The sequence below is a fragment of the Ranitomeya variabilis genome, chromosome 4, assembly GCF_051348905.1.
Source record: "Ranitomeya variabilis isolate aRanVar5 chromosome 4, aRanVar5.hap1, whole genome shotgun sequence".
NCBI lineage: Eukaryota > Metazoa > Chordata > Amphibia > Anura > Dendrobatidae > Ranitomeya > Ranitomeya variabilis.
In genome coordinates, this window is record NC_135235.1 from 62,263,438 (window position 1) to 62,282,735 (window position 19,298).

The 19,298-nt window shown below is 43.0% G+C and overlaps 1 protein-coding gene across 1 annotated transcript; it reads right to left on the reverse strand.

Moving 5' to 3' along the window:
* Positions 1-14,015: 14,015 nt before the first annotated feature.
* Positions 14,016-14,924, reverse strand: LOC143767569 (olfactory receptor 5AR1-like). Its single transcript, XM_077255979.1, has one exon. The coding sequence runs from the start codon at positions 14,922-14,924 to the stop codon at positions 14,016-14,018; it is 909 nt and encodes a 302-aa protein (XP_077112094.1).
* Positions 14,925-19,298: the final 4,374 nt, after the last annotated feature.

Genomic DNA, 19,298 nt, shown 5'->3' on the forward strand with positions numbered 1-19,298 from the left:
TGTTTCAGGTTTTGCGTGATAATGCTTTGTTTGTGAAGGGCTCAAAGTGTCTCTTTGGAGTGCAGAAGGTTTCCTTTTTGGGTTTTATTTTCTCCCCTTCTGCTGTGGAGATGGACCCAGTCAAGGTCCGAGCTATTCATGATTGGACTCAACCCACGTCTGTTAAGAGTCTTCAGAAGTTCTTGGGGTTTGCTAATTTCTACCGTCGCTTTATCGCTAACTTTTCTAGCGTTGTTAAACCTTTGACGGATATGACCAAGAAAGGTTCTGATGTGGCTAATTGGGCTCCTGCAGCCGTGGAGGCCTTCCAGGAGCTGAAGCGCCGGTTTACTTCGGCGCCTGTTTTGTGTCAGCCTGATGTCGCACTTCCCTTTCAGGTTGAAGTGGATGCTTCTGAGATCGGTGCTGGGGCTGTTTTGTCGCAGAGAGGCTCTGGTTGCTCTGTGATGAGACCATGTGCCTTTTTCTCTAGGAAGTTTTTGCCTGCTGAGTGGAACTATGATGTTGGTAATCGGGAGTTGTTGGCCATGAAGTGGGCATTTGAGGAGTGGCGTCATTGGCTCGAGGGTGCTAAGCATCGTGTGGTGGTCTTGACTGATCACAAGAATCTGATGTATCTCGAGTCTGCTAAGCGCCTGAATCCTAGACAGGCTCGTTGGTCATTGTTTTTCTCTCGTTTTGACTTTGTGGTCTCGTACCTGCCTGGTTCGAAGAATGTTAAGGCTGATGCTCTTTCTAGGAGCTTTGTGCCTGACTCTCCTGGAGTCTCGGAGCCAGCTGGTATTCTTAAAGAGGGAGTAATCATGTCGGCCATATCTCCTGATTTGCGACGTGTGTTGCAGAGATTTCAGGCTGGTAGACCTGACTCTTGTCCACCCGACAGACTGTTTGTTCCTGATAAATGGACCAGCAGAGTCATTTCCGAGGTTCATTCCTCGGTGTTGGCAGGGCATCCGGGAATTTTTGGTACCCGAGATTTGGTGGCTAGGTCCTTTTGGTGGCCTTCCTTGTCACGGGATGTGCGGTCATTTGTGCAGTCCTGTGGGACTTGTGCTCGGGCTAAGCCTTGTTGTTCTCATGCTAGCGGGTTGCTTTTGCACTTACCCATCCCGAAGAGGCCTTGGACACACATTTCCATGGATTTCATTTCTGATCTGCCGGTGTCTCAAGGAATGTCTGTCATCTGGGTGGTGTGTGATCGTTTTTCCAAGATGGTCCATTTGGTACCCTTGCCTAAGTTGCCTTCCTCTTCCGATCTGGTTCCTTTGTTTTTTCAGAATGTGGTTCGTTTACACGGCATTCCGGAGAATATCGTGTCCGACAGAGGATCCCAGTTTGTGTCCAGATTCTGGCGATCTTTTTGTGCTAAAATGGGCATTGATTTGTCGTTTTCATCTGCCTTTCATCCTCAGACTAATGGTCAAACGGAGCGAACTAATCAGACACTGGAGGCTTATTTGACATGTTTTGTTTCTGCGGACCAGGATGATTGGGTGACCTTCTTGCCATTGGCTGAGTTTGCCCTTAATAATCGGGCTAGTTCCGCTACTTTGGTTTCGCCATTCTTCTGCAACTCTGGTTTTCATCCTCGTTTCTCCTCGGGTCATGTTGAGTCTTCTGACTGCCCTGGGGTGGATTCCGTGGTGGATAGGTTGCAGCGGATTTGGAATCATGTGGTGGACAACTTGAAGTTGTCACAGGAGAAGGCTCAGCGTTTTGCCAACCGCCGCCACGGTGTGAGTCCCCGACTTCGTGTTGGGGAATTGGTTTGGTTGTCTTCTCGGTATGTCCCTCTGAAGGTCTCCTCTCCTAAGTTTAAGCCTCGCTTTATTGGTCCTTATAAAATTTTGGAAGTTCTTAACCCGGTTTCTATTCATTTGGATCTTCCTGTGTCGTTTGCCATTCACAACGTGTTCCATAGGTCTTTGTTGCGGCGGTACGTTGTGCCTGTGGTTCCTGCTGTTGAGCCTCCTGCTCCGGTGTTGGTTGAGGGAGAGTTGGAGTACGTGGAGGAAAAAATCTTGGATTCTCGTCTCTCTAGATGGAGGCTTCAGTATTTGGTCAAATGGAAGGGCTATGGTCAGGAGGATAATTCCTGGGTGGTCGCCTCGGATGTTCATGCGGCCGATTTGGTTCGTGCCTTCCACGCTGCTCATCCTGATCGCCCTGGTGGTCTTGGTGAGGGTTCGGTGACCCCTCCTTAAAGGGGGGGCACTGTTGTGAACTATACTTTTTGGCTCCCTCTTGTGGTCTCTAGTGGTTTGGCACTTGGATTGTCTTTTCCCAGGTTGGTTATCACCTGCTTCGTTAGACCTGGGGTGTTGCTATTTAAACTTCCTGGATTCTCAGTCCAGTGCCTGGCATTATTGTAATCAGTTCATTTCTGTTTGCTCCTGTCTTCAGGTCCTGGTTCTTTTCAAGATAAGCTAAGTCCTGCTTTCTTATTTTTGTTTATTTGCATTGTTCTTATTTTTGTCCAGCTTGTACAAAATGTGATTCCTGATATCGCTGGAAGCTCTAGGGGGCTGATATTCTCCCCCCTCACCGTTAGTCGGTTTGGGGGTTCTTGGATATTCAGCGTGGATATTTTGCAGGGTTTTTTGCTGACCATATAAGTCATCTTACTATCTTCTGCTATTTAGTCAGTGGGCCTCTCTTTGCTAAAATCTAGCTCATTCTTACGTTTGTCTTTTCTTCTTGCCTCACCGTTATTATTTGTTGGGGGCTTGTATTACTTTGGGGTCTTTTCTCTGGAGGCAAGAGAGGTCTTATTTTCCCTGATAGGGTTAGTTAGTTCTCCGGCTGGCGCGAGACGTCTAGGATCAACGTAGGCACGTTCCCCGGCTACTGTTAGTGTTTGTGCTAGGATCAGCTATATGGTCAGCCTAGTTACCACTTCCCTATGAGCTGGTATTTATGTTTGCAGACTTTGCTTTAATCTCTGAGATCCCTTGCCATTGGGATCATAACAGATACTCTGCATCTGGCTACTGCTGTTCTTCCAGGCTCTGCCATTATAGCTAGTGCTGGTCAGCGGTGAGGACTCGCTTCTGGGACTAAGTCCTGCTTTCTCCCTTCTGAGCATGCCCAAAGGAAGACCTCTCTTTGGAGGTCAGAGGTCACACGCTCAGGTCCTGAAGCAACTTCCATTGGTCCTCTAGGAAGGTCCTGAAGTTGCTGCAACTGTAAAAGGTTCGCATGGCCATGCGCTAGTATCAATCTTTGTTATGAGCTTTGCGCCAGTGTGGTCATGTATGCTTGTGGTCAGGGCTCGGCTGAAATAAGCCACTAGAATATCGGCACCTCTGGTGAGGAGTTTGTTTGCATGTATTCAGGACCCAGCTGAAATAAGCCACTAGAATACCGGCACCTCGAGTGAGGAATTGTTTGTGTGCTTCTCTGACTGCATGACCACTGACTGCCATCAGCTCAGCAGTTAGCTGTGTACTCCTGTGAGCTTAACAGGACACTGTGCTTTTCTATCACAGTGACTCTGTGAAGTAACAGAGCTCGCTTATACTGCCATATAATGCCATTTGCACTCCTCCTGCACGGTGGACCCCGGGCTGTGAACGCACCAATAATAACATCTATATTTACTCGGTGCATTCCGCCAGCCCTAACAGGTTATTGTTTTTTTTGTTTTTTTTTAGTCTGGCGGTGCATCCGTGGTGCTGGTTCCGACTCTCCCTACTCCCTGCTGAGTGAGACACAGTGCCATTTCGTGCGTGCGCACGCCCCTGCTCCCAGCCTAACTCATGCCCAGAAGGTGACTGTTGTGACCAGTCCACTTATCGGGGCTGAGGTGGAGGGGCAGCACCTTGTGTATGGGTGTGCGGGGCTGTATGTGTGTGCGCACGGGGCTGTGTATGGGTATGCGGGGCTGTATGTGTGTGTGCAGGGCTGTATATGGATGTGCAAGTCTGTATATGTGTGTGCAGGGCTGTGTGCAGGGTTGTATGTGTGAGTGCGGGGTTGTATGTGTGAGTGCAGGGCTGTATGTGTGTGTGTGCGGGGCTGAGTGTCCGTTGGTGTGCGGGGCTGTATGGATGTGTGTGTGTGCAGGGCTGTGTATGTGTGTGCGTGGGTGTGTGGGACTGTGTGTGCGGGGCTGTGTGAGAGTGTGTGTGTCAGGCATCATCCGATAGAACTACTAGTCCCATCCGGCTATGCCTGTTACAGTGACAGGTAGTCCCATCATCCGGCTACTGTGTTCAAGTGTAAAAAAAAAATAATAACCCACACATATATACATACAGTACATACAACATACAGTATATACTCACCATACAGCTAATCCCCTTGATCATCTGTAAAACAATTAAAAATAATAAACGAACAGTATACTCCCTGATCCAATGTAATCCATGTAATAACGAGTGTCCCACGACAATCTCCCGTGGAGAGCTGTCACATCGGCAGAAGCGACCACTCTCCAGGGGCTCCGGGATACAATGACGAAAGGTATCCTTCCACACTGTATCCCTCTGCCGCTGGGAGTACAGTATAGTTCATACTGTCACTTGCGGCACCGCTGCATGGGAAAATTCTCACGCAGCAGTGCCGTAAAGTGAGAGGCCATTGAACCCTCAGTGATAACACTGCAGGAGCCATTGTCTCCTGTCAGTGTGTCACTGGAGGCTTAAAGAGCTGTCACATCTCCTGATGTGACAGCTCTCTAGGGGAGATCGTTGTGGGACACTCTTTATTAATTGAACTGCATCGGACCAGGGAGTATATGTGTTGGCTTATGATTTTTTTATTTTTTGCAGGTGATCAATGGCTTCAGGGAATTAGGCGTGGTTGTAAGTATGGTGAAATTAAGAATATTAAAATACTTTTTTCTGGCTGTGACTTTATTTAGCTCTTTCACTACTATAGGATTAGTAATGGAGAGGTGTCTTATTGACGCCTCTCCATTACTAACCGGGCTTAATGTCACATTTAAATCAAAGGTGACATTAACCACTTATTACCCCATATGCCATGGCTACAGGGCAGTGGAAAGAAAGAGGCTAAGTGCCGGAATTGGTGCATCTTACATATGTGCCATTTCTGGGGCGGCTGGGAGCTGGTGTTTGTAGCCGGGGGGAAATATCCATGGCCCCTCACTAGGCTATGAATATCAGCCCGCAGCTGTTTGCATAGCCTTTCTGGCTATTAATTATAGGGGGACTCCACGTTATTTTTTGGGGGTCCCCCTATTTTTAATAGCCAGTAAAGGCTAAATATACAGCTGTGGCCTGAGATTCACAGCCTGGGAAGATCCATGGGATCAGCCCCCAGCCGTCGGCTATCCCTATCTGGCACAGAAAATTGCCCACGTCATTTTTTTTCAGTTTTTTTTTTTCAATTAAACAGATATTGCGTTTAAGGCCGGGGTCACACTTGTGAGAAACTCGCATGAGTCTCGCGCCTCAATACCTGCCGGAGTGTGCAGCTGCATGTATTTCTATGTAGCTGAATGCTCTGGTCACAGTGCCAGCGGCAGTGCCGGGTATTGAGGTGAGAGACTCGTGCGAGTTTGTTGCAAGTGTGACCCCAGCCTAACGCAGATTTTGTTTGTGCGTCTTTATTTAACTCTTTAGTACATTTTATTATGTTTATTATGTTTATTACTAAACATCGGTCTTGGTATTATCTATCTATCCATTTATCTATAGATATACTTTATCTATCAATCCATCTATAGATATATCTATCCATATATTTATAGATAGATATGTCTATAGATAGATCTATAGATAGATGGAAAGATAGATCTATAGATGGATAGATAGAACTATAGATGGATAGATAGATCTATTATCTATCTATCGATATATCTATCGATAGATATATATATCTATAGATAGATAGATAGTTTGCCTTCAAGCACCCTGCGTGCCTCCATACCGGCTCTATGTCTATCACGCCACTGTTTGCATAACTTCAAGCACCCTGTGTGCCTCCATACCAGCTCCATGCCTATGACGCCAACGTTTGCACCCTGCAGCACATCACAAGCTGTTTCCTTTTAGGCTGTAACTTGCTTACAGTAAAGATCACAGTAACATCACCTCAGTAAGAATGAGGCCAAACGCAGTGGCAGATGTGGAAAAACTGCCGGATCTGCCGCGAATGGCAAAAATCGCTGATGCGAAAGCAGCCTAAGTCACTGCCAACAGTGTCTGCATTAGTCTTACTCCCCAATGGGGGAGGCAGCACTAAAAGTGTCTAGGGCATCATAAACTCTAAATACGGCACTGCATACACACAGTCACATGAGTCACCCAATTGCACGGGGAATACACGGGAATTCAGTAGTGTATAATCACATAAACTGACTGTAGACTTTTTGCCTTAGAAAATATTAACTCTTTAAAATAAACTCCCAAAGTGGATTGCTAGAAGTCGTAGCCCTGGAATGTGTCATGATCCAGACAGGGTTTTGGGTCTTGTCTCTCCTTTCCCAGGCTGGTTATGTCAGGGGTTAACTTTCTCTTCCTCGTTTCGGTGTCGGGTCTGCTATTTTGCTGCACTGCATCCTGCAGCCAGTGTCAGTTATATTTCCTGTCTAAGGCATGTGTAGCTGGCTCTGGTGAAACCCTGATTTGTCCTGCTGCATTTAGCTGACTTTGCCCGTGTCCTTTCGTACCTCTCTTCCTGCCCCTGACTCTGTTTGTCCCTGTGTGTTTGGATTCCCTTGTGCTCGACTCTGCTTTGGCTCTGACCTACTTCTGTCTCTCCCTCCTTGTGCTTCTGCTACAGACCGGTACTGACCTTCTGGCGCTCCTTTGACTCTGTGTTTGGAATTTCCCTTTGTACTCTGCTACCCTCTGGTATCTACCCGGTTTGTCTGACCATTCTGCTGCCACCTGGTGGTAGCCTCGCTGCAGTTCTGCTGGTCTGCTCTGAGCAGGATTTCAGCCCTCTCTACACTCTGCTGCCATCTAGTGGAGTCTGCACGTACCTGCGGAGCTGCAGCGTGACAGAATGACTGTTCAGGGTCGGCCTTAGACTAAACAGTGTCCTGCACAAAATTGCCGTTTGGTCCTCCCACCCCATTGTATTTTTTTCAGGTTTCCCAGGTCATTTGCTTGGCAGGAGGGTATCTTTTCTATCTTCAGAAAATTGATTTAGGTTTCCCACCATTTCTAGCCTTTTCTCAGTATAGTAAAAAACTGGAATTGAAGCTCAAGGAAGGTAATTTGAATATTTCCGGTGCAATCTGGAAAGAGTGAAGAATTGCCGCGACTCTGAAGATCTTTGGGTGTAGCTCAATTGAGCTGCTTAAAGGAAATCCTCAAACCAAGAATTGAAGCTCAAGGAAAGTAATTTTCATATTTCCGGTGCATTTTGGGATGAGTGAAGAGTTGTCGCAACTCTGATGATCTTTAGGTGTAGCTGGATCGAGCTGCTTGAAGGAAATCGTGAAACCCAGTATTGAAGCTTGAGGAAGGTCTTTTGCATATTTGAATTTCTCTTCAAAAGAGGGAAGAAAATTTGAGACAGGAAATTACAGGCCAGTGAGCCTTACTTCTATAACAGGAAATATCTTTGAACAAATTATTAAACAGCATGCGTGTAACTACTTGGATAAAAACATAGTAATTAGCAGAACCAGCATGGGTTTGTAGAAAGTAAGTCATGCCAGACTAATCTAATTTCCTTCTATGATGGAATCATTGACTGGGTGGATCAGGGAAATGTGGTAGATTAGTATATCTCGAATTCAACAAAGCATTTGATAAAGTATCTCATGCTATCCTTATTGAAAAAATGACTAATTAGGAGGTAGACAAGGCTACCATTTGGTGGATTCATAACTAGCTCAGTGATCATACTCAAAGAGTGATAATAAATGGTTGCACATCCAATTGGAAGAGTATTTCAAGTGGGGTACCACAAAGCTCTGTCCTGGCCCTACTGTTCTTCAACATTTTTATAAATGATCTAAATAAGGGAACTGAAAGCAAACTAATTAAATTTGCAGAAGATGCAAAGCTAGGATGAATACCAAACAGTAGCGAAAACAAAGAAAGGATTCAGAAGGATCTAGATAAGCTTAAACAAAGTGCAGCGACTAATACAATAGTATTTAACAGAGAGAAATGCAAGATTCTACATCTGTACAAGATAAACAAAAATGACATTTACCGAATGGGAATAATAGAACTAAGCAACAGCATGTGTGAAAAAGACTTGGGTATACTAATAGCTCACAGACTTCACATGAGTCAAGAGTGTTATGCAGCAGCAAAAAATGCAAACACAGTTCTGGGATGTATTACGAGAAGCATAGCGTCTAGATGAAGTAATTAGCCCCCTTTACTCTTCCTTGATCAGGGGTGGAAAATAAAAAAAATTGAAGCCAAACAAGTGGTCATGCCACACTGTTATGGGGGAGGGAGCTGCTGACACTGCTATAGGGATAATATTCCTTCCTGGTATATATGCCCCTCCTTCTGATGTATATGCCCCCATCCAGGTATACATGGCTCCCATCTCCTTCCAGGTATATATGGTCCCCCATCCTGGTATACATGGTCCCCATCCCCATCCTGGTATACATGGCCACCATCCCTATCCTGGTATACATGGCCACCATCCTCATTCTGGTATATATGGCCCCCATCCAGGTATACATGGTCCCCATCCTGGTATTCATGGCCACCTTCTCCATCTTGGTACACATGGCCGCCATCCCCATCCTAGTATACATGGCTCCCATCCCCATCCTGGTATACATGACCACCATCCCCATCCTGGTATACATGGTCCCCCCATCCTGGTATACATGGTCCCCATCCTGGTATACATGGCCACCTTCTCCATCCTGGTATACATGGTCACCCCATCCTGTTATACATGGTCCCCATCCTGGTATACATGGCCACCATCCCTATCCTGGTATACATGGACACCATCCTCATTCTGGTATACATGGCCCCCATCCAGGTATACATGGTCCCCATCCTGGTATTCATGGCCACCTTCTCCATCTTGGTACACATGGCCGCCATCCTTATCCTAGTATACATGGCTCCCATCCCAATCCTGGTATACATGACCACCATCCCCATCCTGGTATACATGGTCCCCCCATCCTGGTATACATGGCCACCTTCTCCATCCTGGTATACATGGCCACCTTCTCCATCCTGGTATACATGGTCACCCCATCCTGGTATACATGGTCCCCATCCTGGTATACATGGCCACCTTCTCCATGCTGGTAGACATGGCCACCATCCCCATCCTGGTATACATGTCTCCCATATACATGACTCCCATCCCCATCCTGCTACACATGGACCCCATCCTAGTATACATAGTCACCATCCCCATCCTGCTAAATATGGCCGCCATTCACCATACTGGTATACATGGCTATCATCCCCAACCTGATACACATGGCCTCCCATCTTAGTATACATGGCTGTCATCCCCTACCTGCTATATATGGCTACAATCCACATCCTGGTATTCATGGCCTCTATCCACCATCCTAGTATACATGGCCCCCATCCCCATCCTGGTATACATGGCCCCCCATCCTGGTTTCCATATCCCTATCACACATAAATAAAAAATAAAGAATTCTACTTACTTTCCCTCCACTCCCTCACTGCCATGTCCTGTTCTGATGCCATCAGCTGATTTGACATAACTGCCATGCCCCCTGACACACTGACGTCAACTGCCAGAATACTATCTTCACTTCACGCCAGCTTCCTTCAGCAGCTGGGTGATTATGTGTGCCTGCTATTAAACAGAATGAATGTTTACTGCTCTCCACGACCATAGCAGAGAACAGCAGTGAATATTCACTCTCTTTAACAGCGGGTACTCGATCACCTGATGGCTACAACTAACATTGTGCCCGCTATTAAAGAAAATTAATATTCACTGCTCCACACGCTTATAATCCCACCCACCTTTCAGTGCCAGCTTCAGTGCATAGAGGTGAGCGGGACTATGGGTGTGGGGAGCAGTGAATAGTCAGTTTCTTTAATAGCGGGCACATTGTCAGCTGCAGCAGCTTGTCTGCCACTGCTGCTCCTCTCCAATCCACAGCTGCAAGGGACAAATATATATATAAGGTATATCCAGACTATAAGACGCCCCCTTTACTTTCATCCAAAATTTTGGAAGAAAAGAGTGTGCCTTAGGGCTCATTTCCACTTGCGAGAAACACGTCCGTGTCTCGCATGTGGAAACCAAGCTGTGGCACCGGCACTTTGGAGCGGAGCGTGCGGCCGCATAGGAACACATGGAGCTGCACGCTCCGCTCCAAAGTGCTGGCGCCACAGCTTGGTTTCCACATGTGAGAAACGGATGTGTTTCTCGCAAGTGGAAATGAGCCCTTATAGTTAAAAAAAAAATACAGTAAATTGTGATTTATTCATCTTGAGACTTAGTAGGAGTCTCAGGATGGAGTTTTGTAAATTAAGTGATTGGGTACAGAGGGTGGAAGTGTGGACATTGTTAGACAGATACAGCTCTGGCTCTTTAGAAATGTTGCTTAGAGGCACAAATGGAGTATTGGCAAGACTTCAGGATGTAACCAATAACAAGCCTCTAGGATAGCTACAGAGGGCTAAAAGGGAACTAAGAAAGGAAAATATAGGTAACATAGGAGTTTGGGGGACTCATTGCAGGGACAGCCAGATCATATTTTGTTCATTTTCTTTGTGCCTGAACATCTCTTTAATAGTGTTGAGCATTCCGATACCGCAAGTATCGGGTATCGGCCGATATTTGCTGTATCGGAATTCCGATACCGAGATCCGATACTTTTGTGGTATCGGGTATCGGTATCGAAACAACATTAATGTGTAAAATACAACATTAATGTGTAAAATAAAGAATTAAAATAAAAAATATTGCTATACTCACCTCTCCGACGCAGCCTGGACCTCACCGAGGGAACCGGCAGCGTTCTTTGCTTAAAATGCGCGCTTTTCCTTCCTTCCGTGACGTCATGGCTTCTGATTGGTCGCGTGCCGCCCATGTGGCCGCGACGCGACCAATCACAGCAAGCCGTGACGTAATTTTCAGGTCCTTCTAGGCATTCAGTATTTTAAAATTACGTTCCGGCTTTGTGATTGGTCGCGTCGCGGTCACATGGGCGACGCGACCAATCACAAGCCGTGACGTCACGGGAGGCAGGAAACGCGCGCATTTTTAAAATTATGTCGCGGCTTGTGATTGGTTGCGTGCCGCCCATGTGACCGTGACGCGACCAATCACAGCAAGCCGTGACGTAATTTCAGGTCCTGAATGCAGAAATAGGCATCAGGACCTGAAATTACGTCACGGCTTGCTGTGATTGGTCGCGTCGCGGTCACATGGGCGGCACGCAACCAATCACAAGCCGTGACGTAATTTTAAAAAATGCTCCTGCCTCGGAGAGGTGAGTATAGCAATATTTTTTATTTTAATTCTTTATTTTACACATGAATATGGTTCCCAGGGCCTGAAGGAGAGTTTCCTCTCCTTCAGACCCTGGGAACCATCAGGAATACCGTCCGATACATGAGTCCCATTGACTTGTATTGGTATCGGGTATCGGTATCGGATTAGATCCGATACTTTGCCGGTATCGGCCGATACTTTCCGATACCGATACTTTCAAGTATCGGATGGTATCGCTCAACACTACTCTTTAACTTTTGTATGTGTCCAAAACTCCTAAAATACAAACCGCAATTGTTTTGACAGAGTTTATATGTTTTGTTTTCACATTTAGACTTTTTGCATGCTGCCACCACACACACTCATTAAAACTTATACTGTCAGTAATATTTCAGTCATCTTTATACTGAATTAATATGGAAATAAATGGAAATAAAAAGTATTTGTATTTTGTTATATTACTACTATGTTTTACTTGTTTGGTTCACGCTATACTTTTCAATCCTATTTAAATAAAATATTTTCAGCATTAAAAAGGTCCCAATACCACAGGACACATCTTGTGGCAATTGACTTACAATGAGTGAAAAAAAAAACAGCTCAACTCTCACCCCAGTTCTTTGCCAGATCAGAAAAGGAAGCCTGTATAATTTATGTGTCCTGTTGCATTGCTGGTGATTGTTAAATGTTAAAACACTGTGTCAGATTTAATATTATTGAAAAAGCAAAAAATATCAATAGACAAAGGAAGCGTAGGTGGGCACCATGAAAAATAACACATAAAGAAGGGTTACACAGGAAAGGATATATAAATGTATTTAGAAGAGAAAAAAAAAAGAAAGAAGATATACCAACAAAAATCCTGGCTCATCCCAAAACTATGCTTTCCTTATACAATGAAAGAATATTGAACAGCAAGAAAAAACATTAAAAATAATACATATAGCAAAAAAGGCAAACAAAAGTTCAATTTTAGCATATGATTAAGCCAAAAACTGCAATGAGACCCTCATTTAATGTCCAAAACCATGGACTATTAAGCAAGTGAATCCCCACACTAATATAAAACATCCAATAAATAAGATTTGCCATTGGTGCTCCATCAGAAGTCTGGATTTAGATGTTACAAATTTTGAAATCAAATCATGTTAGACAAATTAGACAAATTAATAATTTCTGCTGAAAAAAAAGTTACAGTAAGGATTTACTGCTTATTTTTGAGCTGTAAAATCCACCACATTTATTACTGATTTGCACTAGATTATAGGTGCAAAATATAGACAAAAGTACACCCCCAAATGCTGGTCCAAAACAGGAAAACATTTAACATTTGCAAAAATGTGTCAAATATATAAAAATGCAGGTGCCAGTGTGATAATTAAGGCACATCTACTGACTTTTTCATCTATATTTATATAAGTAAAATCTCAAAAATTTCTTAAAAAGTAAAATTGTTAAAGGGATTTTCTACTTTTAAAAAATTGTTCCGCATTTGATTGCACATAGTATTCACCCTCCCTGGGTGCAGTGTGAGCTCTCTATCGCTCCCCTCGTCTGTGTGTGTGGTTTGTGCTCTATGATGTCACTCTTGTAGCCAAAAGACATGAGCTGCGGTGGAGAGTCGGTGTTGGATCCTGTGAGGGTGAGTACTATATGATATTGCTTTTTTACATGATTGCTATTATTTGGAGACTCTTTTTTAAAAGTAGAAAATCTATTTAAGCTTTATTGACTGGCAAACTATTCCAAAAACAATTTGTTGGGTGCTTTGTATATGTATAAGACATTAAAAATATTTCTCTCTGCACTGGTTAGATTTGCTGCGGCATATCACTTTATTTGAGGAAATCTGTAGATATAAGTATAGTATCTATAAGTATGTATAAATATAGATGTAAGTGACATTTTGGTCCTATCATCAGTTCTTTATCTGTCTATCAATTTGCAATTTAAAGAGGTAATTGTAATGTTGCAGCAGTCACTGGGTAGAATGCCCTCTGCTCAACAAATCGGATGAATTATTTTTTGACCCATGAAGACTAGTCAGTAGTCAACCTATACTGCAATCTTGCAGTCTGAGATAAAACTGATGTTAAAGCACCACCCAGTGGTTTTTTTTCTTTGTTTTGTTTTATTTTTCAGCGCTAGAGTGTTGCTTCTAATCAAAGGTCCCTGAGCCTAGTCTTACACTTACCTACCATCATCTTCACGTTTTATTGGTGTTGCTCCTTTTTTTTCATGGCGCTATCTTGTGACTACAAATTCTGACTGACCAGAAGTCAGAAGTAATGGTGACAAGCTCTCAATGTAAGAATATGAGATCAAACACATGGCATTGAAAAGTGACCTCTGGCTCGCTCCAGCAAACACTGGAGCAAACCAGCAGGTTACAACCTGCTGAAGACCAACCGGAGTGGTGCTGATAGAAGGTGAAGATGGCGGCAGGTAAGTATAAGACTAGGTGCAGGGACGTTAGTTTAGAAGCACCACTCCAGTGCTGAAACATTGAACATTGAATATTATTATTGACTATGGACTTGTGAAATTCAACAACTCATTAAAATACTCTTTAAGATTAATATACATTTTCAGATTAGATGGAAAAAAACTGTTATTTATAAGGTCAACTTTTGTATCATCTTCTTAAGCCCATCATTAAAATCATGGTTTTTCAAGCTGTAAATTATAGGATTCAATAAAGGCACCAACACAATGTATAAAAGGGCAAAAAACTTATCTTGTTCTGGATAATAACTTGATGCTGGCCTCATGTACAGACAAATGATGGTCCCATAGAAAATACTGATACATGTGAGGTGGGAAGAACAGGTTGAAAATGCTTTGCATCGTCCTTCCATAGATTTGATCTTCAGAATAGCAACAATTATGAAAACGTATGAGATCAATGTCAGCAAGAATGTAGAAAGAGTCAAAAGGCTGCCAACAATGTAATTCATGACCTCTACTTTAGAAGTATCACTGCAAGAGATCTTAAGGAGAGGTGAGAGGTCACAGAAAAAATGGTCAATGTGATGGGATGCACAAAATGATAGCTGAGATACAAGAGAAATATGACCTGCTGGATCCAGAAAACCGATGATCCAGGCAGATGTTGCAAGTCCAGTGCAATGTTTGAGACTCATCAGAGAGGCATAATGAAGAGGCTGACAGATTGCAACAAAGCGGTCGTATGCCATAGCTGCAAGTAAGATGACCTCAGTGCTGGCCAAGGCAATGAAGAAATACAACTGAACCATGCAAGCCAAAAATGAGATCATTTTTCGTTCAGTGAGCAGAATAAATAACAGGTTCGGAAGAATATTGGAAGTATAAGTGATGTCAAGAAAAGAAAGGTTCAGTAATAAAATATACATAGGAGAGTGCAAGTGAGAACTCCCCCAGATGACCACAATAATTGTCAAATTCCCCAAAATAATAAGAATATAAAGAATCAGAATGGTTAAAAAAATTGGAAAAGTAAGTTCTAGTATTTCTGTCAGACCTTGGATGGTGAACACTGTCATATTGTGTTGCGCTTCGAGTTTCATTTTATAGATGTTCCTGCCTAGAAAAAAAAATATATATAGCTATTAAGAAAGTATACACTGTACCTTGAAAATCATTATATAGACAACTATTTCTGTAGCATTAATTGAAAGGGTTATTCTCTTCAGTCCTCAGGAGCGCACTGCTCCCCTGCCTCCTGACTTCCAGCTTGCAATCCTTCACTACTGGGGTAACTAACCCCTTCTCATTCTTCATGTTTGGCCCCATGAAAATAAAAACACTTATACTCACCACCCATGCCAAAGCCTTTCCAGTGGTGTTGCCACTCAAGTTCTTGAGGTTTGCATAAGGTTTGCTACATCACAAGAGCCCTGCACCCAATTAGCGCTTGTGTCATTGTCTCTGCCTTCGTACAAACTGAATATCAAGAGGGAGTCAGAGAGCAGCCGCAGACCGGTTGATATTTAATACATCCAAAGATTGGGACAATGATTGGGCTGATCGGGTGCATGGCTCGTGTGATGTAACAACCTATCATGAGCTTGGGAACATGAGTGCGACACTGCTGGAACGGCAACGGCATAAGTGTTTTTATTCTAATGATGCAAAACATGAAGAAGGAGAAGGGGTTGTCTTAGTAATGTAAAACCCCTTTAACAATTGGGACCAGGAGTATGGCTGCACTGTTGGTCAGAACTATTCACTCTTAGAGGCTGTTACCTGCAAAGGGGAAGTGCAGGGGCACAGAAGGTGTCATAATCCAGCAATCTGCCCAGCAGTGCCTGAAAACTTTATAGCAAAGAGCTTGCAAGTGGCCACCTCTGATAGACTGCAGAGTTGGGTGACACCCTAGTAAATAAACATTAAACTATATTATTACTGCTCTTGAGAATGGAGGGGTTCTTCACCTTTAAGTAGTCGTGTGGGTCCCATTGGACCCCAAGCATTTTGTTTTTGTCATATTTCCTATGTAGGTATGGAGGGAAGGCAACCATTCATTTTCGTAGCTTCCTGGCTCAATACTCCTACCTCATCAGTGCATCGCGAGACATGTCGTCAACTACATGTGCCACAGCGGGGGGCTTGGGATCCAGTGGACCCCATGTGACTAATAGTGTAAGTTTTTTGGCATGACTAACTGAAAGTAAGAGGTAAATTGCAAACTTGCTTGGTTTTACAAGCAAAGCATATAGAAATTTTAGCCATTTCACAAGCTGAAACAACCTCTTTAAGATGTTTAAAAGGGTATCACCAATCTAATAACTGTGAGATACTGAATAGAACAATAATTCAATTTCATCATTTCATTGATTCATTTACTGGTCAATGAAATGTCTAGAAAATACCTACATTAATCTGTAAACCGAAATCGAGGTAGCGGACTTTCATGATATTCCAGTAGAATAAAGTCCCATGAGTAACTATTTAATAAAAACAATAAAGTCTTAAAGAGCAATATAAAAACAAACATTTCTAATAAATATTCTGTATCAGTTCATTATTTTCATTACCTCTGTTTTATGTCTCTCAACTGAGTTCTGTCCTGATCATTTAGTTATAATTCAGTAATGTAATATTCAATAATTATTCCAGAGAAATACATTTAATTGTATGGCTCAAAGAGGAAAATGTAAATCATTTCATTATTTTAGTTTTTATTATTACTAGATTATTCTTCATTTTGGCAGCACTAAATGTCTGAAGTCATGGTGCATACAACTTGGTCTAACCGTTTCAGGGCTGCCAATAGCATCCGCAGTCAGGGGGTATTATTATGAGAGAGATGGTAATGGGGAATGTTGTTGCTAAAAAGAAAAAAAAGATAATGCAGTACTACCAAAGCGATGATGTCACAAGAAAGATTGTAAATGCCAAACAGAAATATTTCCAAAAATAAATAATAAATAATCCAGTATCTTTAAATGTCCTTACTATATAGTTCATATGAAATCATTTTTTATACCAGTGAATTTCTGGAAATGTTCTCATTGACGTTCTCAAATGTTGTCAGAAATTTTCTCAAAGAAGACTTACAACTTTTACTTTTAATATTGTTGTCCACTAAAATACTGAATTTGACTAATTGCCTCATGGTGGTCTGAAATATAAATAAACAGATTCTTATCTACTTGACCTCAGATGTTTCTCCACACCGCTGATTATGTTATCCACAAGTCTCCTATCCTTATGTGATTTACCGGAACAGTGATATTCTGTCTGATTCAGAAGAAAATGTCTCCTAACTCTTAACTCTAGCTTAGACAGAACACCAAGGCTGTGATCAATGGCTGCTGTTTGGTTGCAGTGGCCATGTAACATTCCCTGCCAGAAGGCAAAGTAAGGAGACTTGCAGGGAACCCAACAAGGGCTGTGGGATTTCAGTAGGTGAATATATTTTTTTTTCTTCTAAGTCTACCATGAGTCCATTTGTAAAATCCAATATTGTCATAGACAACCTTTTTAAATATGGATTTTCTGGTAGCTAAGATTTAGAGCTAGCTGCCAAGCTTCAAGCTTAAAAGTTGTAGAAACAGATTTATTGTGACAGGTTTTTTAGAAATCAATAAGTCGCCAATTTTGACTCGGGATTTTTTTACGCCTGCCATAAGCAAAGCTGATTTTAAAAATTCCCTTCCGGATGTGTTTCCTTTCCTCGCCATTTCTTAAGTTATTTGTTACCAGTGACTTAGTACACAGTTGTTCATAATCAAAGCCTGAAAACTGGTAAATACGTAATCTTACTCCAAGCTGAAAAGAACATACAATTGCATCCAGTCAAGGAAATCCTCTGTTAGCTATGCAAATTGCCTCTTCTGAGAAAAAGAGGACTTAACTCTATAGTGCCACCTGTTGGAAGTAGCGATCCTACAAGTCACAATCAACCCTTTAACGAGTCGTGCAATATGACTTAGGATAAAAGCCAAATTAGTATCTCAATTCGCAGACACGGTGTTTCGGGCTGTTGGCCCTCGTCAGTGCGAGGCATGAGAACTGATTTGGCTGTTAGCTATGGGCATACACAGAACGTATCAGTCTGTATTCCAAGCAGGTTAGTTTAGAAATTCTAGACTAGAATTCCCAGTGCAGAACAGGACTAGATATGCACAGTTTTGCTTAATAATACAGTATCTCTGTCTATTAGACTACTATACAGTGAGACTATTAAGTAGTAAAATGAACACCTTAAAAAAATAATGCATCCTCCTTAATTATTTTATATCCTTCTTGTTGTGCGTCACTCACGTACTGTATCTGTGTATTGAAATGTTAAGGAACCCCTACAATATTTCTTGAAATATCCGGTTAGATAGAAGTAATATGTGTTTCCAGAAACAGAGTATTTTTCACTAACTAAGACTACTTTCACACTAGCGTCGTTAGACGGACATCGCAATGCGTCATTTTTTTTGAGAAAAAACGCATCCTGCAAAGGTGCCCGCAGGATTGCTTTTTTCTCCATAGACTTGCATTAGCGACGCATTGTGACGGATTGCCACACTTCGCATCCATCGTGCGACGGATGCGTTGTGTTTTGGCAGACCGTCGGCACAAAAAAACATTCCATGTAAGGCTACTTTCACACTAGTCCATCGGTACGGGCCGTCGCAAACCATCGGCCTGACGTACCAACGGACAGTGTGTTAGTGTAGCACAACGTGGGCAGCAGATGCAGTTTTACAACGCATCCGCTGCCTATTGCGAGTTTCGGGGAGGAGGGCGCGGACACGACACGCCAAAAAAGTTACATGGAACGTTTTTTTGTGCCAATGGTCCGCCAAAACATGATGCATCCATCGCACGACGCAATCCATCGCAATGTGTCGCTAATGCAAGTCTATGGAGAAAAAATGCATCCTGCAGGCAACTTTGCAGGATGTGTGTTTTCTCCAAAACGACGCATTGCGACGTCCGTCTAACGACGCTAGTGTGAAAGTAGCATAACTTTTTTTGTGCGTCGTGTCCGCCATTTTCGACCGTGCATGTGTGGCCGAAACTCTGCCCCCTCCTCCCCGGAACTCACAATGGGCAGTGGATGTGTTGTAAAACTGCATCCGCTGCCCATGTTGTGCTACATTAACACACTGTCCGTCGGTACGCCGGGCCGACGGTTTGTGACGGCCCGTACCGACAGAGTAGTGTGAAAGTAGCCTAAATGTGTTATGACACAACTAACTGAATAATAATAATTAGCCCCCTCAATACATTGTTTTGTTATATATACTATTATAAAACACCTTTTTGAAAATCCTTAATAATATTATTATATCTGCAGTTCAGCATATTACAAACAGCAGTTTTTCGGCATGTCTGTAATGTAAGTTATATTTTCAGGAAAAATCTTACCTTTTTAAAAAATTACAGCGGCTAATCATTGACAACGTGGATCAGAA

Excerpts from the sequence above, each read along its gene's own strand:
- LOC143767569 (XM_077255979.1), bottom strand. The coding sequence starts at position 14,924 with ATGACAGTGTTCACCATCCAAGGTCTGACAGAAATACTAGAACTTACT.